Raw genomic sequence first — 17,422 nt, 5'->3', positions numbered from 1 at the left:
ATTTCACTGACACTTTTGTCCAAAGCCATTTACAACATTAATATAGTTACTCATTTATATAGCTGGGTAGTTGTACTAGAACAGTTTAAGGTAAGTACTTTGACCAAGGATACTACCATCAGAGATAAGATTCAAACCTACAAATGAATCTTTGGGTTGAAAGGCAGCAGCACTAACTACTACACTACCAGCTGTCCCTTACTGTATTTAATACTCTATTAACTGTGTACCCCTTTGTATATTTATTCTTTTATATTTGTGTGGTTTTTAGTTGTGTAGTATTTATTCACAGATTTTAGTGGTTTGGGTTTGTGCACTTTTAACTAATATTTTTAACTTATCTGGGTTTTATTTGTATAGTGTTTTATTTATAGATTTTAATGGACTTGTTTTTTCATGTGTTCTTGTGCACTTTGAGTTTTATACTGATGATTATTCATGTGTATGTCTGTTTTGTATTTGTCTGTTTCTGGGGGTATGATCAAGTTTTATGTTGTAATTTAGAAGTATTTTATGTGTTTTGAAGGAAGCATGTATTATGATGGTGACTTCGGTTGAGCTGCTACTGGGGGACAGTCCTTTTGGTATGTTGGTGTGGGGAAGACATGGGTCAGTTATATATTTTGAAGCCAGAAAGGGATTGTTATGGGAAAGATTTTGTCTTGACAATGTGTTTTATGTAATGGTTGCTTGGTAACTTTGTTGACCAACTGTAGGACAATGGTGTTGGGTTTGTTTGATTGTGGATTTTAATGTGTTGTTTTGGTTGTGTGTTATTGATAACTTTATTAAATAAAGTTTGGTAAAAAAAAAAACTGTGTAGGGAAGTCCACTCAAAGGGCAATTTCACATATAATTTTCATTTTAATGGTAAACAACGAAGAGTGTTAAGGTTTTGAGGTCAGAGGGATTATCCACTGAACTTTTCCTTACCCAATCTGAAAGTTGTCAGACAAAGCTGTCAAGAGTTGGTGCCATAGATAAGCTCAAGAATGCTGATCAGAGCTTTGAAAAACATTGCATTGTAATTCAGCAAAAAAGCAAGACTGAAGTCTTCCAATGAGAAAGAATAAAGTTAATTTGATGCATGCCAGTATTACAAAGTTTAACAGTGTTTTGAGTGGGTTTATAAGACAGAAAGCATAGACTCCACTTTCAGAGTCACATAACTAGATCACTCGTGCTCTGTGTAGATTCTTTCATGCACCATTTTAGACTGTTACCTTAATCATCATTTTTTGCTTTGAGTTTTATGTAATACTGTATATATTTTATTGTTGAGTGCAATACTCATTCAGTAGACAATTTCATAATCACAGTCACATTTGTATTACTTTTTTACATTTTACAGGACATCTAGTAGCATAGGGGTTAGTGCTAATGTCTTTAAATTCAAAGGTTGCAGGTTCAAGCCCCTCCTTTGACTGTAGTACCCTTAAGCAAAGTACTTACCCCAAATTACTCTTCAGCTGTATAAATGGGTAAACAATTGTAACCTTAACACTGTAAATTTCTTTGGAGAAAAGTGTCAGCTAAATGAATTAATGTTACTAGTTTTATGAACAGTGCAGGGTGACTGCAGCATACAGGGAGAGACAGTATGGTGAGAAGATGCAAATACATACATACTGTGAGGGATCAAGATCAAAAGGTTATAATTTATCACAGGTATATTATGCAGCTCTTTCTTATAACTTCCAGAAGGGTGTCCAGACATTCCAGGATTCGACAGAATTGTCATGTAAATCAAATGTTGGTTTTTCAAGGGGGAGAAATCAAAACGCTTCAGTCAGTCACACTTTTACAGAGGGAACTTGCGACATACACCGTAACATTAAAATACATTTCTTTGCCCTGATGTAAGAGTAGTCAGCTTGCATACCATACCATCATCCAGAAAGATGTTTAGGTTGTGATTTAACAAGAAAACAGGCCGAGATAAATCGAACGTTTTGCTAATGGTTTCCGATATGGTTGTGTGAACCCTAGTCCAGTAAACTTCTTGTATCTATATCGGATTCCCAGAATAAATGTATTAAAGTGTCTGGAGAAGCATTGGATTTCGAGCTGAGATGACCCCAGGAACATCCTATGAAGCGGCACCGGCGTGAGATCGATCCTGTGAATGAGCTTGAAGTTTCGTTCCTGGATGTTGAGGGAGGTGCGGGCAGGAAGGACTTCAGCACGTATAGATGACCATTCATAATAAGCAATAACAGACAAGTCAAGGTCCTGTTCGCAAGTCTCCTTCAGTGTATCAAAAGAGCTAGTAGGAACACATGATAAAATAGTAACTAATGCATTGGAGTCGTTCGGTTTATTGTGCTCTCACATTTTCATGTGAATCAGTCATTTCTTGTCCGGAATTTTGTTTTTTTTTTTTTTTTTTTTTGGATAAAGACGTTGCACAAAGTTTTTCAGGGTTTCAAAGGCCCCTTGTAGCGTGTCTGTTGTTCAAACAACAAATCACAAAGCCTTATTTCTGCATAACTTTCACGACGAATACAATGCCTTAGCTGTTGTGTGGTGTGACCCAGAATGATTCCTCCATCACAGCTGTGCTGGGATCTTGTCAGTTCAGTTCTTCATTAGGTGTAGTCATTTGTTTATCGCCAATACCTGTGTCTGGCATTGCCATTCCAGATAAATATTAAAGGCTTAGGTCAATATTCAGAAACCTGAAGCACCACATCAAGTTTAAATAATAATTTTATGGCCAGCTGAATTAGTCTTTATTTTCATATAATTGCCACTTGCGATTTTACCCACTAGTCCCCTAAAGGCCACACATTTCTACTGGGGCTCACCGTATTTTTTGAGAAATTCAGATATGTCACTTGGTAGGCATTGTAAATTATGCTAATGACAAAAGAACAATTATGCTAATATAGGCAGACGAAGTAAATGTCACCTTGGTGAATAAGGTGTTTGGGCTAACAACACAACATAGAGTTCATTGTAAGCCGCTTTGGAGAAAAGCATCTGCTAAATAAATAAATGTAATGTAAATGTAAATGTTTGCATCTATTGCCAAGCCATATAGTATTTTCACAAATCTATTTCAGCAGTACACTGAGAGCTTCCATGGCTTTTCTAGGCTTCTCCACCACATTCCTCACACAATACACCTACAAGCGGTGATATTAAACATTAAATCAATAATGTAATGAAGTCATACAACAGTGCCAGTTTACACAAAAGAACCTGATTTGCAGCCATTAAAGAATTCATTCCATGTTTTGCTCACTGGACTTTAAAGTGCCTGGACATAAAGTGGATTTTGTGCAGGAAAATTTTGTGCAGAATCACGCTTAAGAGTTTACATTTTCATATGTTGCAAGAAGGTCGTTTTCACTGCATTGGTAAATGTTTCATCCTTACGTTTTCCTTTTACAGCAAATATAAAATTACACCGCCATTAGTACTATCATTATTCATCCATTATCTCGCCCTAAGGGGAATGTGGTGGCGCAGAAGGTTTGGCTAGGTCCCGCTCTCTGGTGGGTGTGGGGTTGGCATCCTGCTTGGGGTGCCTTATATTGGACTGGTGTCCCGTCCTGGGTGTGTCCCCTCCAACCTTGCACCCTGTGTTGCCGGGTTAGGGTCCAACTCAACGTGACCCTGCTTGGGACAAGTGGTTGTTGGCGATAGGCAGTTGGATGGATGGACTGAGGGGTTGTTGTTATTATTATTACTAAGTTCAAGTTTCAAGTTTATTGTCATAGATACAGTACCATGTACATGTATCATGAAATTCTTCCTGAATGCTTCTCCACAGACCATGGACAAGGATAGAGACAATAGAAATACTGCACAAACAAAACAATGACAATGACAGTGAGTAGTGCAACAGCAATAGCAATAAATAATGGTAACACTAATAAAAATAATACCAGCTGACAGCCAGAGAACTCAGAACAAGAGAATGAGAATAAGAATGCTTAAAGTCACAGTGTAATTTACCAATGTGCTTGAGTGGAGCAGTCCAACTCTAGTTACTAAAGGTGGCACATTGGTTAGTGTTGTATACTCTTACAGCACTGGGGTAGAAGCTGTTCCTGTACCTAGCTGTGCGGGTTCGAATAGACCTGAGCCGTTTTGCAGACAGCAGAGAAGAGAAAAGTGACCGTGTGGGGTGACTATGATCATTCATGATGCGCATCGTCTTTCTGGGGCAGCGTGTGGTGTAGGTGTCCTGGACTGCTGGTAGCTGCGTGCCGATGATTCCCTGAGCTGTTTCGACCACCCTCTGTAGGGCGTTCTTGTCCTGTATGGAGCAGCTGCCACCCCAGGATGTAATACACCCTGTGAGGGCGGACTCCACAGCACACCTGTAGAAAATGGTGAGGACTGTAGTGGAAATCTAGGCTTTCAGCAGACTTCTTATACTGGGTGGTGTTGTGTGTGTGTATCTTGTCCTAATACAGGGTTGTGATGGTCTGGAATCTATGATGGAAACATAAGGCAGGGTACAAGCTAGACCAGTGTATCCTTACAGTACAGTCATTATTGATGGGGTTCAAGACCTGCTTGGGGTGCCTTGTGACAGACTGGTGTCCCGTCCAGGGTATGTCTGCTGGGACAAGTGGTTGTTGGTAATGGATGATCATTATTATAATTATTATTACTTATATTTGGTGTTGCAGTAAGTAGTGCTAGTGTCTCGCAGTGCCTAGGTGGTGTGAAATAATTTGGGTTCAAACCCAGCTCAGTCTGCAAGAATTTCCTCCAGATGTTTCAGTTTCCTCCCCTAGTCCAGAGACATACAGTGCATCTTAACTGGTCACTTTAAATTGCACATAGTGTGTGAATGGGTCGCTGCCCTGTGCTGGACTGGCATCCTCTCCAGGGTGTACCTTGTGCCCAATGTCTCTGGGAGAGGCTCAGGCCAGGAGATTACTGAAATTGGATGGATAATTGTTATTTACATTTCTTTATTTAGCAGATGCTTTTTTCCAAAGTGATGCACCTCTCATAGAAAATACAATATGTGCATTACATCAACAGAAAGACACTTAGTTGCAGATGCTTGATTCTAAAGTAAAATTTGTTGTTGTTAATAATAATAATAATAATAATAATAATAATAACAACAACAACTAGGTATTAAACTTTCATGGATGTTTTATTTTGTGAGGAGAAGGAAATTTCTGAGTGACGGAACAAGCCCATATTTGCTGGCAGTTCCCTGTCAAACCGTCATTAACTTGAGACTACAAAAAGAATGACAGAGATGTGCATCAGAGCAGAGCTATTGCATCCCTCCTGCAACACAGTAAGTGATACACCATTGCCGACAATTTGGAGTGAACATGATGGAGAAGGCTGCGCATGTCAGCCATCATGGCGGCCTCCCGCTTTACTACATTACCCAGAATTCCCCGCTGCTTCCATGGCTCGACCTTTAAAAAAACATGTCCGCCTCCAATAGAGACACGTTTTCTTCTGCAGATGGTGAAATGGAAGAAAATAACAGCAGCAGCGATGGAGATGAGATGGAAGAAGAAACGGACGAGGGAGAAGGAGCTGGGAAAGTTTATGTGCCCGGATTACAGCCTCTGAAGCCAGGAGAGGAGCTCGAAATGGACCGCTCCGCTTACCGCGTGTATCATGAGTGCCAAACCGGTGCGTGAGCTGCGGCCGCGGAGACAGTGCCGTCAGTGTGTCGTGTTTTGGTGACTCTGCCACTGTGTCTGCTGTAATATTAGTTGATCACGAAGAACATATTGTTTTTACTCCCTGTTCCAGTAGAGCTGTCGATCCGATACAGTCACTGCCACTCGTCCTAAACGATTCTGACCGGTGGGAGCAGAAAACACTAAGTTTTTTAGTCTAAAACACTAGAAAAATCAAATGTAATGATTCATCGTTAGGTAATTATTTTTAAATTCGTTTTTACAAACAGCACAGGGTGACAACAGCATGCAAGTAGACACAGTGCACCGATAAATGTTTGGCTAATTCTAATTTTAGTAATGGATTGACTGCAGTCCTGAAGCAGTTAGTGATGATTGGACAGGATGGTACTTCATAATCCCTGCAGGCAAATTCATTTTCAGTGGTGGTTTAGGGTGAGGATCGCATGTGGGTCAGTCTGTGTAGAGTTTACATGTTTTTCCTGCATTCGTGTGGGCTTCTGCGAGGTGCTCTGGTTTCCTCCCACAGTCTGGAGATGTATGTTTCCGGAGAACTGGTGACTCTAAGCTGCCCTGCGTGCGTTTGAGTGAGTGGATGAGTGTAAGTGAGGTAACCCTGAGATACACTGCAGACCAGCTGGGGTGCACCCCTCCTTTTTTCTGGATAGGCTCCAGACTGCCGTGATCCTGACCTGCACGAGTAGCTAATGGTAGTGAGTGAATTAATGTGTCAAAGTAAAACAATAAGAAAGTTCTGCATTCTAGGTGTTTGTCAGAAAAACAGCTGCAGCATTGCTGTGCTGCCCCTGAGTGGTGTCTCTCCCCGCTGTGCCCAGGTGCTCCGTGCCTAAGCTTCGATGTGCTCCAGGACGGAGAAGGACACGGCCAGGAGCAGTTTCCCCTCTCCATGGTGCTATGTGCTGGAACCCAGGCTGATACGGCCAGCAGTAACAGGTGGCTCGCTGTAACACACCGATTTTGCGTAGGCTGAACTGCGCTGTAAGATTTTAAGTTAAGAAGCCACATTTAAATTATACCGACATCCCGTCGTACTAAGAGCTACTTTGATTTCCTTCACGTCTCTGCCCTGTGTGACTTTCTGACAGGCTGCTTGTGATGCGCATGCACAACCTCTATGGCACAGAGAAAGACAAAGAGGATGAGGAGAGCAGTGACGAAGACAGTGATGAGGATGAGGATGAGGAGAAGAAGCCGCAGCTGGAACTGGCTATGATGCCGCACTATGGAGGGATCAACAGAGTGAGAGTGAGTAGCTCTTGACTTACGTGTGCATCCGTCTTCAGTAAGGTTTTCTTTTCTTTGAATGAGCACTGATACCACTAGTCGGTTTTTGTAAGCAGGTTGAGTTCCAAACCATAGATCTTTAACTAGCACATTCCTGGTTTATCCTTCATTCACCCTTAAATCATACCCATTGATGCCTGATAACAGAAGGAAAAAGCTGTGTAGAATTAAAATAGAATGAGTAGCAATAATGTTATACACAAAGCCAGTTAAGTTTGTGGGGCAGCTGATGGGTGGCAGCTCTAACCAGTACACTATCAATCCAAAGGTTGTTAGTTTGAATCTCACCTACTGCTGTAGTGCCCTTGAGTAAGCTGCTTTAGGGTAAAGGATCAGTTAAATGAGTAAATGTAGAGGAAAATATCAGCCACGTGGTACACCCCTGTTGACTGGTCCTGATTCTTTTATGCAAATTGTATGAATTGGAAAAAAGCGTGGCGATGGAATAATTTCATTATTTAATATAGAAAAGAAAATCCCAGTTGATTCCAAGCTTTTCCTGAATTCACTCCAAAGTCACTTAAAATGATGCTTGATAAAGGAAGAAAAAGGAAAAAAGCTGTGTAATATTAAAGCAGAACGAGTATCAATAATGTTATACATACACGCCTTTGTCTTTGCTGTTTTTTTTATGTAGTTTTACATTCTCATGGTTTGTTCCTGGAAAATATTGTTTAAAAAAAAAAAAATTTATTGTATCTAGCAAAGCTTTTTTGAATCACTTGTGGATGTGGTCAGAAAACATAAGCCTTTATATAAAAGTTTCCTCACTATTCTACATCTGAAAGGTTTTTTCAATTCTCCTTTTAGAATAGAACTACAATTTTGTTTTTTTTTTTTTTTCCTTTCTTTCTTCTACTCTATAAATAAATGCAGAAATTGAATGTCTGTTGTTCAGCGGTAGGGTGGCACAGCATGTAGTGCTGCTGTCTTATAGTGCCTGGGTGGTGCAAGAGGACATGGATTTGATCGCTGCTCAGTCTGTGGGGAGTATGCATGTTCTTCACGTGTCTGTGTGGGTTTCCTCCGGGTGCTCTGGTTTCCTCCCACAGTCCAAAGACATGCTGTTCAGGTTCCCCCATAGTGTGTGTGAGTGACAGAGTGAGTGTGTTCCACTGATGTATGGATGAGTGACCCAGTGTAAGTAGTGTATCTAGCAGTGTAAGTCACCGCAGTGAATAAGGTGTGTGGGCTGATAACGCTACACAGAGTTCATTGGATGTTGCTTTGGAGGACAATGTCTGATAAATAAATGTACTGTTATTTTATTGTTGCTTTTTAAAAGGTTTTCTAGGTCTATAGGGTAAAAGTGAGTTATTTGGAAATTCTGTTTTCATAAAGGCTAAACGTGAAGAGTCTATATGTGAAATAACATTTTAAAAATAATGGTTTCATGAATGTACCATGTAAGATTGCAGGGAATGGACTGGCTTAAGGAAGATAAAGGCTATATGTCAGTTATTTTAATGAATACTTATGAAATTAAAGCACAATGATAGAAAACAGATGATACAAACAGAGTATACAAGCAAGGCTGCTGGGTGCTAAACTGAAACTGAGGGGGGGGGGGGGGGGGTACACTTTTCCCAGAATGCTGTGCATCTCACTGTCTCTCTCTCTCACAGCATGGTGCAGTTTTCACATGTGGTCTCAGTTTATCACACCAGAACAAATGTTACAGTCCAGTACCAAATGTCACACACCATATAAATGAAAGTCCAAGCTGGTTAACAAGAAGTGGTTGTCATAGTGTCTGACCGAATACATGAAAAAACTGACTATCGGGAGTTGAAATAATGGGGGGTGAGTGTACTATTTATAGATGGAAATAATCTTAAGAATTTCCTTTCTTCACTTCCTCACCTATTTCCTTAGGTGCTGCAGCATGGGGAGCTGTCCTTGGCTGCTGTGTGGTCAGATAAAGGCCAGGTGGAAATCTTCGACCTCAAACCACAGCTGGATGCTGTTCACAGTACAGCTGCCATGGCAACATTTTTGAAGCATCAGCAAGGAGAAGCGAGGCCTGTGTTTAGCTTTTCAGGTCACATGATTGAAGGCTTCGCCATTGACTGGTCACCTAAAGTACCAGGTAACAGACAAGCATGAATTTTTAAAGGTGTGTGCGGAAGTGTCGCTGAGTCGAGTCCAACTCATAACAACCGCTCGCATGGTTTTCCAGGCGTGGGATGGATGGAAATGGTTTGTCACTGCCGCCGCCTTCCGTTTCTGTGGAGTGCGAACATGGGGAGAAAGATTCAAATTCGACACGCCCGGAGCTAGAACTAGACCCAAACCCAAGCTTGCCGAGGAGCTCTGGCTTTACCTGCTGTGCCACCATATCCCTAAGTTAAATGTGAAATGACACTGTATTTAATATACTAATTTGCTATTCCATAGGTTTAATGTAGTGGGTGCGGTGGCACCGCAGGTTTGGCCGGGTCCCGCTCTCTGGTGGGTCTGGGGTTCGAGTCCCGCTTGGGGTGCCTTGAGATGGACTGGCGTCCCGTCCTGGGTGTGTCCCCTCCCCCTCCAGTCCTGCGCCCTGTGTTGCCGGGTTAGGCTCGGGTTTGCCGCGACCCCACTCGGGACGAGCTGCTTCAGTGTGTGTGTGTTTACTGTGGTTACCATAAGTAAAATGATTATTGTTTGTTCATTCCCTTGATTTAGGATTTTGGCCCATAATTGGTAGCATAGGAAAATTCTAATTTTGCTATCATCTACACTGCATTTATTCCATAGCATGAACGCTTAAAGACCGTTGAGTGGTGAATCCAGAGGGGCACTTGCCAAAGTTGATATTTCACCGAAACTGGAAGTATAGGACTGACATTGTAACAAGTGTAACACAGTACTTTCCATGAAAATTCAATGTCATTTCCTTGGAAGTAAGCGAAAATGGAATAATCGGCTGTTTTTAATGTTACCTCACCGCGCTGTTGTCAGAAGCCATTTGTAGTCTAATCGAACTGTCGTCATTATTGTTTCTCTTGTACTTTATTACAAGTATTACTGGTATACTACTATGTTTTCTTTTGACATTTACTAGCTTCCTATGAGTAGGTCAGCTGCATTGGAATGATTAATCCGAATGTTCCCCGCCGCTCTCTCGCAGGTCGCCTTGTTAGTGGTGACTGCAAGAAGAACATTCATGTGTGGGAGCCACAAGAAGGAGGGGCTTCCTGGAAGATTGACCAGCGGCCATTTAGCTGCCACAGCAAGTCTGTGGAGGACCTCCAGTGGTCACCTACAGAAGCGACGGTACGCTGCGGCGGGCTGCCGTTATCGAGCCGGTGGCTTGGAGAGTACGAAGGGAAATCGGATAAACGTTGACCGAAGAATTTCCCGGTGCTGTCGTTCCTCTTCTGACGCACGAGTCACACCGGTGACGTACGGTGCCCGCGCTAACTATTTGAATATGAGTTCAAATCCAGCTCAGTCTTTGCGGCCGTTGCGTGTTCGCCAGCGTTCGTGCGGATTTCCTCCAGGTCTTCGGTTTTCAGTTTCCGTGGTCCAAAGACATGTTTCGGATGGATTGGTGACTTTAAACTGCATGTGGAGACTATGACTGAGAGAATAAGTGTGTTTGATTACCCCTCGATGGACTGGCGTGCCATCCAGGCTGTAGCCTGCCTCGTGCCTTTTGTGTCATTCATAGATGGATGGATGGATGGATATTGTGTTTTCTTTATCTTTCGCTAGGTTTTTGCATCTTGTTCTGTGGATCGATCCATTCGGATCTGGGACATCCGAGCACCGCCTAACTCGATGCTCTCGGCCGATGAGGCGCACTCTTCAGACGTCAACGTCATCAGCTGGAATCGCAGCGAACCGTTTTTGCTGTCGGGGGGTGACGATGGAGTTCTGAAAGTATGGGATTTAAGGCAGTTTCGGGTAAGGACTGTAACCGCTATGAATGGTGACCGAATCAAACTGAGAGTGGAAAAAAGAAAATTATTTTGTCACATCACTTTAATTCCATGTCCCGTTAAGCAGTGCCGGTAGTCGGTGATACTTTGTGGTACGATTAGCTGTACCACGGCCATACCTTCAGTACTCGCAAATGAGGGTGGGATGCTAGTCCATCACAGCGCGCTTTCACAAAAAATACTAGTTGGTAATTTTATTTGATCTCACTTTTTCAGTCTGGTCAACCAGTGGCCAGTTTCAAGCAGCACAGTGCCCCGGTGACGTCTGTGGAGTGGAATCCCGTGGACTCGAGCGTCTTTGCAGCTTCAGGTGCTGATGATGTGGTCAGTCAGTGGGACCTGTCTGTGGAGGCATGTGACGGGAGTCCAAGTGCCGGGGACATTAAGGAACTTCCACCCCAGCTGTTGTTCTTGCACCAGGGTCAAACTGAAGTTAAGGAAATCCACTGGCATCCACAGATTCCAGGCATTTTAATCTCTACTGCATTGTCAGGCTTCAACGTGTTCAGAACCATCTCCGTGTAGCAGAGTGACGTATGCACTCAGTTCAGTTTTCCCAAGTATTGTTGCTGCTTTCATATCCATGAAATGTCCTACAGAATCATTAATCTTACACTTCCATTTGTCCTTCAGCTAGTTCTTTCATTTTTAAATCTGTCTCTGAACTTTAAATAACATTGGTTCACTTTGAATAAATTAACTTTTCATGAGTGTCAAAGTTCCTTTGGGGGGGGGAAAAAAAATCTGAGGATGTCAAAGAAACTGGAGCTGTTCATGTCCACGTTGGTTTTCATGGTCTACTTTCTTCTATTTTACATAGCATTGAAATTTTACGGTATGCTGTACTTAAACAATTTGAAAGGCCTATTTTAATAGAAATTAGATGAAAATGACAGAAGTGATCCAAGGGAATATTTATTAAAATAACTAGGAAATGATATTAAAACATGTAAAAGTCACATCTTTATAAAGGCAGTAATTAAATATTTTACATTATAAAAATGTATGCATAAACAGATTGTTTATACATATACAATTTAAGTTTATATATTAAAATATAAATATCAGTTTGTATGTATGTTCCATAATTATAAATCACTCTATATTGACTTCTACATTGTTCCATGTTTACTGCTTAGAATTTTTCAAATTTTGCCATTTTTTTTGCACGAAATGTTTCGACATGTTTCAGAAGGTTTGTTTTTTACAAATATAAACTTTTAACCAAAATATGATATACTTATGAGTAAAGAATCTGGAGAACTCTGCAAAAACAAATTGAAAGGAATAAGCAAGAGCAAGGTATTTATCTTGATGTAATATAAAGATCAATGTGGAATTATGGGTTTTAGTATTCTGTTGTCGTTAAAATAATACAGCATTCAGTTTTTATACATATTCTGACACAGGACAATTTTCATGTCTTAAGATTTAACAATAGTTTCTTTTAATACAGCACCTGATAACAGTAACCATGTTTAACTTTGCCAGCATAAGTATTCTTGGAATGTACAACCTGACAGGACTAAAATGAAAACAGTATGGTTACTCTGAACTGGAAACTGAGACTTTTCAACAAGGCGCATTTATAAATGAACTCTCTCCCAGAAAATAAAAGCAATAATCTTAGAAAAACAAATTAGAATGGCCTAGTATCATTACAGCAGCATTTGCCCTTGCCAGAAGTAAATAGATATACTACACATTATATTCAGTGGGGGGATTGGCACAGTACTTGTTTGGAAAGTTGCTGCACGTAAAATGCGTTGTGACCTTGGAAAATACACTGACTGGCAAGCAATGTGCCTTTTTACCCAAGCAGTCACAGTTATATACAGTATATTAAGTACTAATTTGCCCCAACTTTTGGACACATTTATTCAAAAGTGGTGGATAAAAGTCAACTAACCTACACATTCACTGTCTTGAGCATGTACTATAAATTTAGCTTCCAGCTGCCTGAAGTTACGTCTATGGGTAAAAAATCTCGTATAAATCCCTGTATACTTTTATCATTCACTGAGATGAGTAAAAAAATCCAGTCAGGAATGAAGTATTGCTAAATAATTTCTGGAATTGAAATGTGGATATTAATGATTCACAAAAAAGGGATTAAAGTCCAGAATTTTACATTTAGCTGAAAGGAAACATACCAGCATATCCAGGAACCAGAACAATTTGAGTTTCACTCTTAAATTCCAGTTGCAGTTGGATAACAATTAATGGCAGTGTCACTTTGGTCAGCTCGCTTTAAGGTCCACCTGAAACATGTTTAAATACATTACATACAATTTCTGAGAACAAAAAAGAAATGTCTGCTTTCTGCTTTATACTTGGTCTCTGCGGTATCTATGCTGAGCCTCTACAAGCCAATTTCATCTTCGAACTCATCTTCAAATGTGTAGCCCTGCTCAGTGGCCCCAGCCTCCTCCGACTCGCTTTCTGACAGGTGGTTATCATCTCTTCTTTGGTCCAGCGGCGTGACTCCCTCATATTCTGAACTGTGGGACGAGGCTGGGCTTGGCGGGAAAGCAGCCATGTGATTGGTGGACTCCGCTTCCCACCTCCCATGAGGGTTCCTACCATCAAAATTCTGATCATCATGCTCTGCTTCTCTGGGGCTGACACATTCTAACTCATCTCCATCCTGCTCTAACCCGTCGCCCTCTTCTTCTCGACCAATTATCTCGTCTCTCTTATCACTAAATCTCACTTTTGGCCGTAGGCTGCCTCCTTTCAGTTTAAGACTGCTTTCCTCAGATACTTGCGCATCTACCTTCTCTTCCTCTAATGCCTCCGCTCTTTCGTTCACCTCATTTTGAACACATACAAGCAACTCTTTCTCACATATTCCGAGCTCCCCTCCTACCACACCTTTCCTTGGACTACACATTCCCTCTTCGTTTGCCATGGTCCATGCGGAGTCCAGCCCTAGTCCATCCATCACTCCAAGAACATCTCCCAGAATGGATGGACCCAGGTCCAAATCCAGGTCCAAAGACAGGGAGGACACGGATTCCGAGTGCTGCAGTTTGCTGGGCTGTGGAACGGCCATGTCCGTAGCACCGCTCTTGAGTGTTGGCTCAGAGTCAATGCTGGAGACCGCGTCTGCAACCGAGTCTTTGCTGGGTGTGCTGGGACCATGGGTGGAAAGGAAGGAAGTATCTCCGAACACATCCCCCCCTCTCCCAATGTGCATGGTGTGGCGGAAGTCCCCGAGTGGCGCCGAAATCATGGTAGGGTCCAGGCGAGACCCCCGAGATGTCTTGTGGAGAGGCATGGCAGCTAAAAGGGAAGGAGGAGGGAAACAGTGCCTAACAGTGAGGGTTTCTCACAGTCCCAGAACAGAGCTGAGGTCAAGGTGTGAAAGCATGCTGCCTTTCACACACATGTTTACATTGAATAGCTAAGGCATCATTACCTTACCCACACTGACAAAAATTACTATGTTAAAGACACTGAGATAAATAGTCCTGGTCCAGTGTACAGTCCAAGCTTCAATTAACAACAGAAGGCACTGCAAATGAGGTGCGACAGTGAAGGCGTCATCACAGAAATGTTTGAGTGTGTGTGTCTGTGTGTGGGAGTGGGAAAAGCTCCGTGGCTGAGCCGTGCTCCGACTTGAAGCCCGCGCGCACACACACACACACACACGCGGACGCGCGCGCGCACGCAAGAAGAGAAGTAAAGCAGGAACTTCCCAACTCTTTTCCCCGCAGGGTGTGTGAGGAGCCGCAAAAAAAACAGACACATTTATCCCAAAATCCTCCGCGAAGGACTCCCACTATACGTTTATAATAATTTTGTAGGCAGAAATGGACGCATATTGGAAATGAAGTACTAAGAGTTCGTCGTTTATTCGGTGACGCGCAGCAAAGAGAGAATCGACGGGAATCGCTGTAGTTCACAAACTTCTTTCACGTGTCGTACGGTGACCCCAAATAGAAGTAACGAAGGTATCGAAATGTAATCAGCGTAGGTAGATTAATGCAAGTGTCTGTCTATCATTAAAAAAATTAACTCGTACTCCCAGCTCGTGTATTCATAGGACAACTACAAAATCATAATTGTGAAGAATCAAGAAACAGATTCGTCGCCGTAAAATTTTGCTCCGTATTTTCAACGAACACACAGCCGGTGTTACTGGAGAGTCTCGCGGGCAGCTGAACTGGAAAGTTCTCAGGTGTGTCCCGCTCGCGCGCGTTTGCCCCGAAAGCCGTGGCACTGTGCGAGTGTTAGTGAGTGTAAATGTGAGCGTGTGTTAGTGTGAGTGTAAATGTGAATGGGGAGGCCGAGCGATAGCAGCCACGAAGCCACAAATTATGGAAGCAGAGAGGGGGGAAAAAACTTACTTTATTTCCCTCGAGTCCCGTCCGATTCCCACCTCCGGACACTCAGTCAGTCCCTCTCTTCGTGTAACGCGACGATTTTCTCTTCACTTTTCCGCCTTTACCCGCTCTTTCACTTGTCCGCTCCCGTCTTTTTTTAATATTTCTTTTTTTTCCCTTAGGGATGGGCTAGGAAGTGACGCCACTTTTTATTTGGGAGTGTTTACAACTTGAGCGAAGTTGAGGGAGAGGGAGACAATGAATGCTATGAAGCAGGCTTCGCTAAATCTTTACATCACACACACACACACACACACACACACACACACACACAGAGTATGACATATAAAGTGTCAAAGGCCAGTACCGATGTTGATCCCACGTTCCCACCTTCATTACTGCTGCTTGATCGCGTCTCACTGAAATATATTACATTATTTTCTTTTGATTTTCCTCAACAGCGACCATAGTATTAACTATGACTGATTAGTTTATTTAATTTATCAAACATCTTTGTCAGGACACAAAGAAACAGCCGATGTTTAACATCACGAAAAAGGAAAAAAGTGAAAGAAGCTTTATTTCCAATATCCGTTCAAAACGCTCTGTCCTCATAGAACTGTGTGTAAATTCTGTCCTGAAATCTGCGTGTTGGAAGTAAAGCAGAGATTTGCGGAGATTTATGGTGGGTCGAGTTGGACAGCGCAGCCCTGATGAAGTGCATTTGGCCATTTCACCCCTTCTCCCACACTCCAGAAACCCCTTCTGCAATGTTCACACACAGGCACTTAAGATAGACGAGAGACACCAGTTTGTGCACACAGTGGTATATACTGATGGCCTCATGGTTCTAGTCATGGGAACATAAGACATCAGGATTTACTTTAATTTTTGGATTTTGAGTTTTTATCTTCCCTTTGCTATGAACGATTGCTAGCAAAGTGTCAGTTAGTCCCCAGAGTACCTGGTTTCTACCTGACAGCCAGCACACTGAGCTAGAGCCACTGGGAGGGCAGCAATGAGGGGGAGCGTGGGGATGGGACTTTGCTGAACCATGGTGTCAAGGAGTCTCCCGAGAAACCTGTTCTTCATGCAACGTGTTCTCACGCACAGTTCAGGCGAACAGAGAAGCAGCAATGAAGAGCCATGAGCTCTTCTGAGTTTGAGTGCAGAAATACCCACAAGCTATTCGCAGCACACTCCCATCACTAGCATTATAGGAGCAGCTCACTGACAACCCAAGCGAGGGGAACCACTTCAAAAACAGTTACTATAAAGTATTTTAACTTCTTCAATTATACTTTTTCTAAAGGTAACTCTTTGCACAACAATAAACACAGTTATCCAGTGTTCAATACACCTTTGTCTTAATGTAAAGTATAAAGTGGACATACTTACCATCATGCAAATGCCTTAAACGTGTTTTTAACAAATCTATAGTTGTGTGTTGAATAGTAACAGCATACTTACACCTTCCACCCCTCCTGGGGCACAGGTTGCCAACAAAGGCTCAGTAGCAGCATAGTTAGCTAATATGAAAATCAATAAAATGTCTCCAAAATGTCTGGAAACAACCCAACTTAAAGTTAGAAAAGAGTTGCAAACCCAAAAGCAATACAAACAATTTAATTTTTTTCTTGTGATAAAAATTCCTCACACAGATCTACTGCTTTTTTCAGTATCCTTTTTTATTCCCGACTTATAAACATTTTCAAATTATGACAAAAACGTTTCATTTTTTTCCAGCTGTGAAAACATGCATATGTCTAACAACCACACACCTAATAAACATACAATAAGCAATATGGCTAAAAAGGTAAAACAAGTTAGACAGGAAAAATTTCATGAAGGGCTATGTGCATTCTTTGGTACCTACCCACGATGTCTTTGTACATTTACCCACGATTTCAGTCTGCTGTTCAGATACAAACCTATACTGGTTCAGCTTCAGGAGTTTGGTTCAAACCTGTGTGCGGTCCTCATAATTTTGTAATGCTTTCCGAAATATAGTCACCCCGTCATCCACAGCCCATTCCTGCACGCTGTCTATGTTGCATTATACTGTTTGTTCTGTGTCTGTTGCACAGCTGATGTAAAACACAGGAAGTGTGTATCCGGGAAGTGCTGCTGAAGGTCTTGCAAGACAGGACATAGCAGGAGAATGAGTGGGAGCTGGCGAAAAGAAAACAGTTTGTGAAAAACAGGCTATGAAACTGAAGCTCAGACA

The 17,422-nt window shown here is 42.1% G+C and overlaps 2 protein-coding genes across 2 annotated transcripts; one reads left to right on the top strand and one right to left on the bottom strand.

Annotated features, from left to right (window-relative positions):
• The first annotated feature begins 5,411 nt into the window (after positions 1 to 5,411).
• On the top strand, positions 5,412 to 11,852 carry grwd1 (glutamate-rich WD repeat containing 1). The gene is made up of 7 exons (XM_018735920.2): positions 5,412 to 5,625; positions 6,473 to 6,590; positions 6,743 to 6,902; positions 8,817 to 9,030; positions 10,054 to 10,199; positions 10,641 to 10,832; positions 11,084 to 11,852. The coding sequence occupies exons 1-7, from the start codon at positions 5,415 to 5,417 to the stop codon at positions 11,390 to 11,392; spliced, it is 1,350 nt and encodes a 449-aa protein (XP_018591436.1). The 5' UTR covers positions 5,412 to 5,414; the 3' UTR covers positions 11,393 to 11,852.
• Positions 11,853 to 12,093: 241 nt separating this feature from the next.
• On the bottom strand, positions 12,094 to 15,464 carry cdc42ep5 (CDC42 effector protein (Rho GTPase binding) 5). Its single transcript, XM_018736109.2, has 2 exons — positions 15,220 to 15,464; positions 12,094 to 14,152 (listed from the first exon to the last, which is right to left on the bottom strand). The coding sequence occupies exon 2, from the start codon at positions 14,145 to 14,147 to the stop codon at positions 13,230 to 13,232; it is 918 nt and encodes a 305-aa protein (XP_018591625.1). The 5' UTR covers positions 14,148 to 14,152; positions 15,220 to 15,464; the 3' UTR covers positions 12,094 to 13,229.
• Between the last annotated feature and the right edge of the window lie 1,958 nt (positions 15,465 to 17,422).

This window comes from Scleropages formosus, chromosome 18 (assembly GCF_900964775.1).
Source record: "Scleropages formosus chromosome 18, fSclFor1.1, whole genome shotgun sequence".
NCBI classification, from domain to species: domain Eukaryota; kingdom Metazoa; phylum Chordata; class Actinopteri; order Osteoglossiformes; family Osteoglossidae; genus Scleropages; species Scleropages formosus.
This window is presented reverse-complemented; position numbering and strand designations above follow the sequence as displayed.

Bases quoted from the DNA above. Each gene is read 5' to 3' on its own strand.
- grwd1 (XM_018735920.2), top strand. From the start codon at position 5,415: ATGTCCGCCTCCAATAGAGACACGTTTTCTTCTGCAGATGGTGAAATG. The intron at 5,626-6,472 runs GTGCGTGAGCTG...CGCTGTGCCCAG, and splicing joins GTATCATGAGTGCCAAACCG to GTGCTCCGTGCCTAAGCTTC. The intron at 9,031-10,053 runs GTAACAGACAAG...GCTCTCTCGCAG, and splicing joins CTGGTCACCTAAAGTACCAG to GTCGCCTTGTTAGTGGTGAC.
- cdc42ep5 (XM_018736109.2), bottom strand. From the start codon at position 14,147: ATGCCTCTCCACAAGACATCTCGGGGGTCTCGCCTGGACCCTACCATG.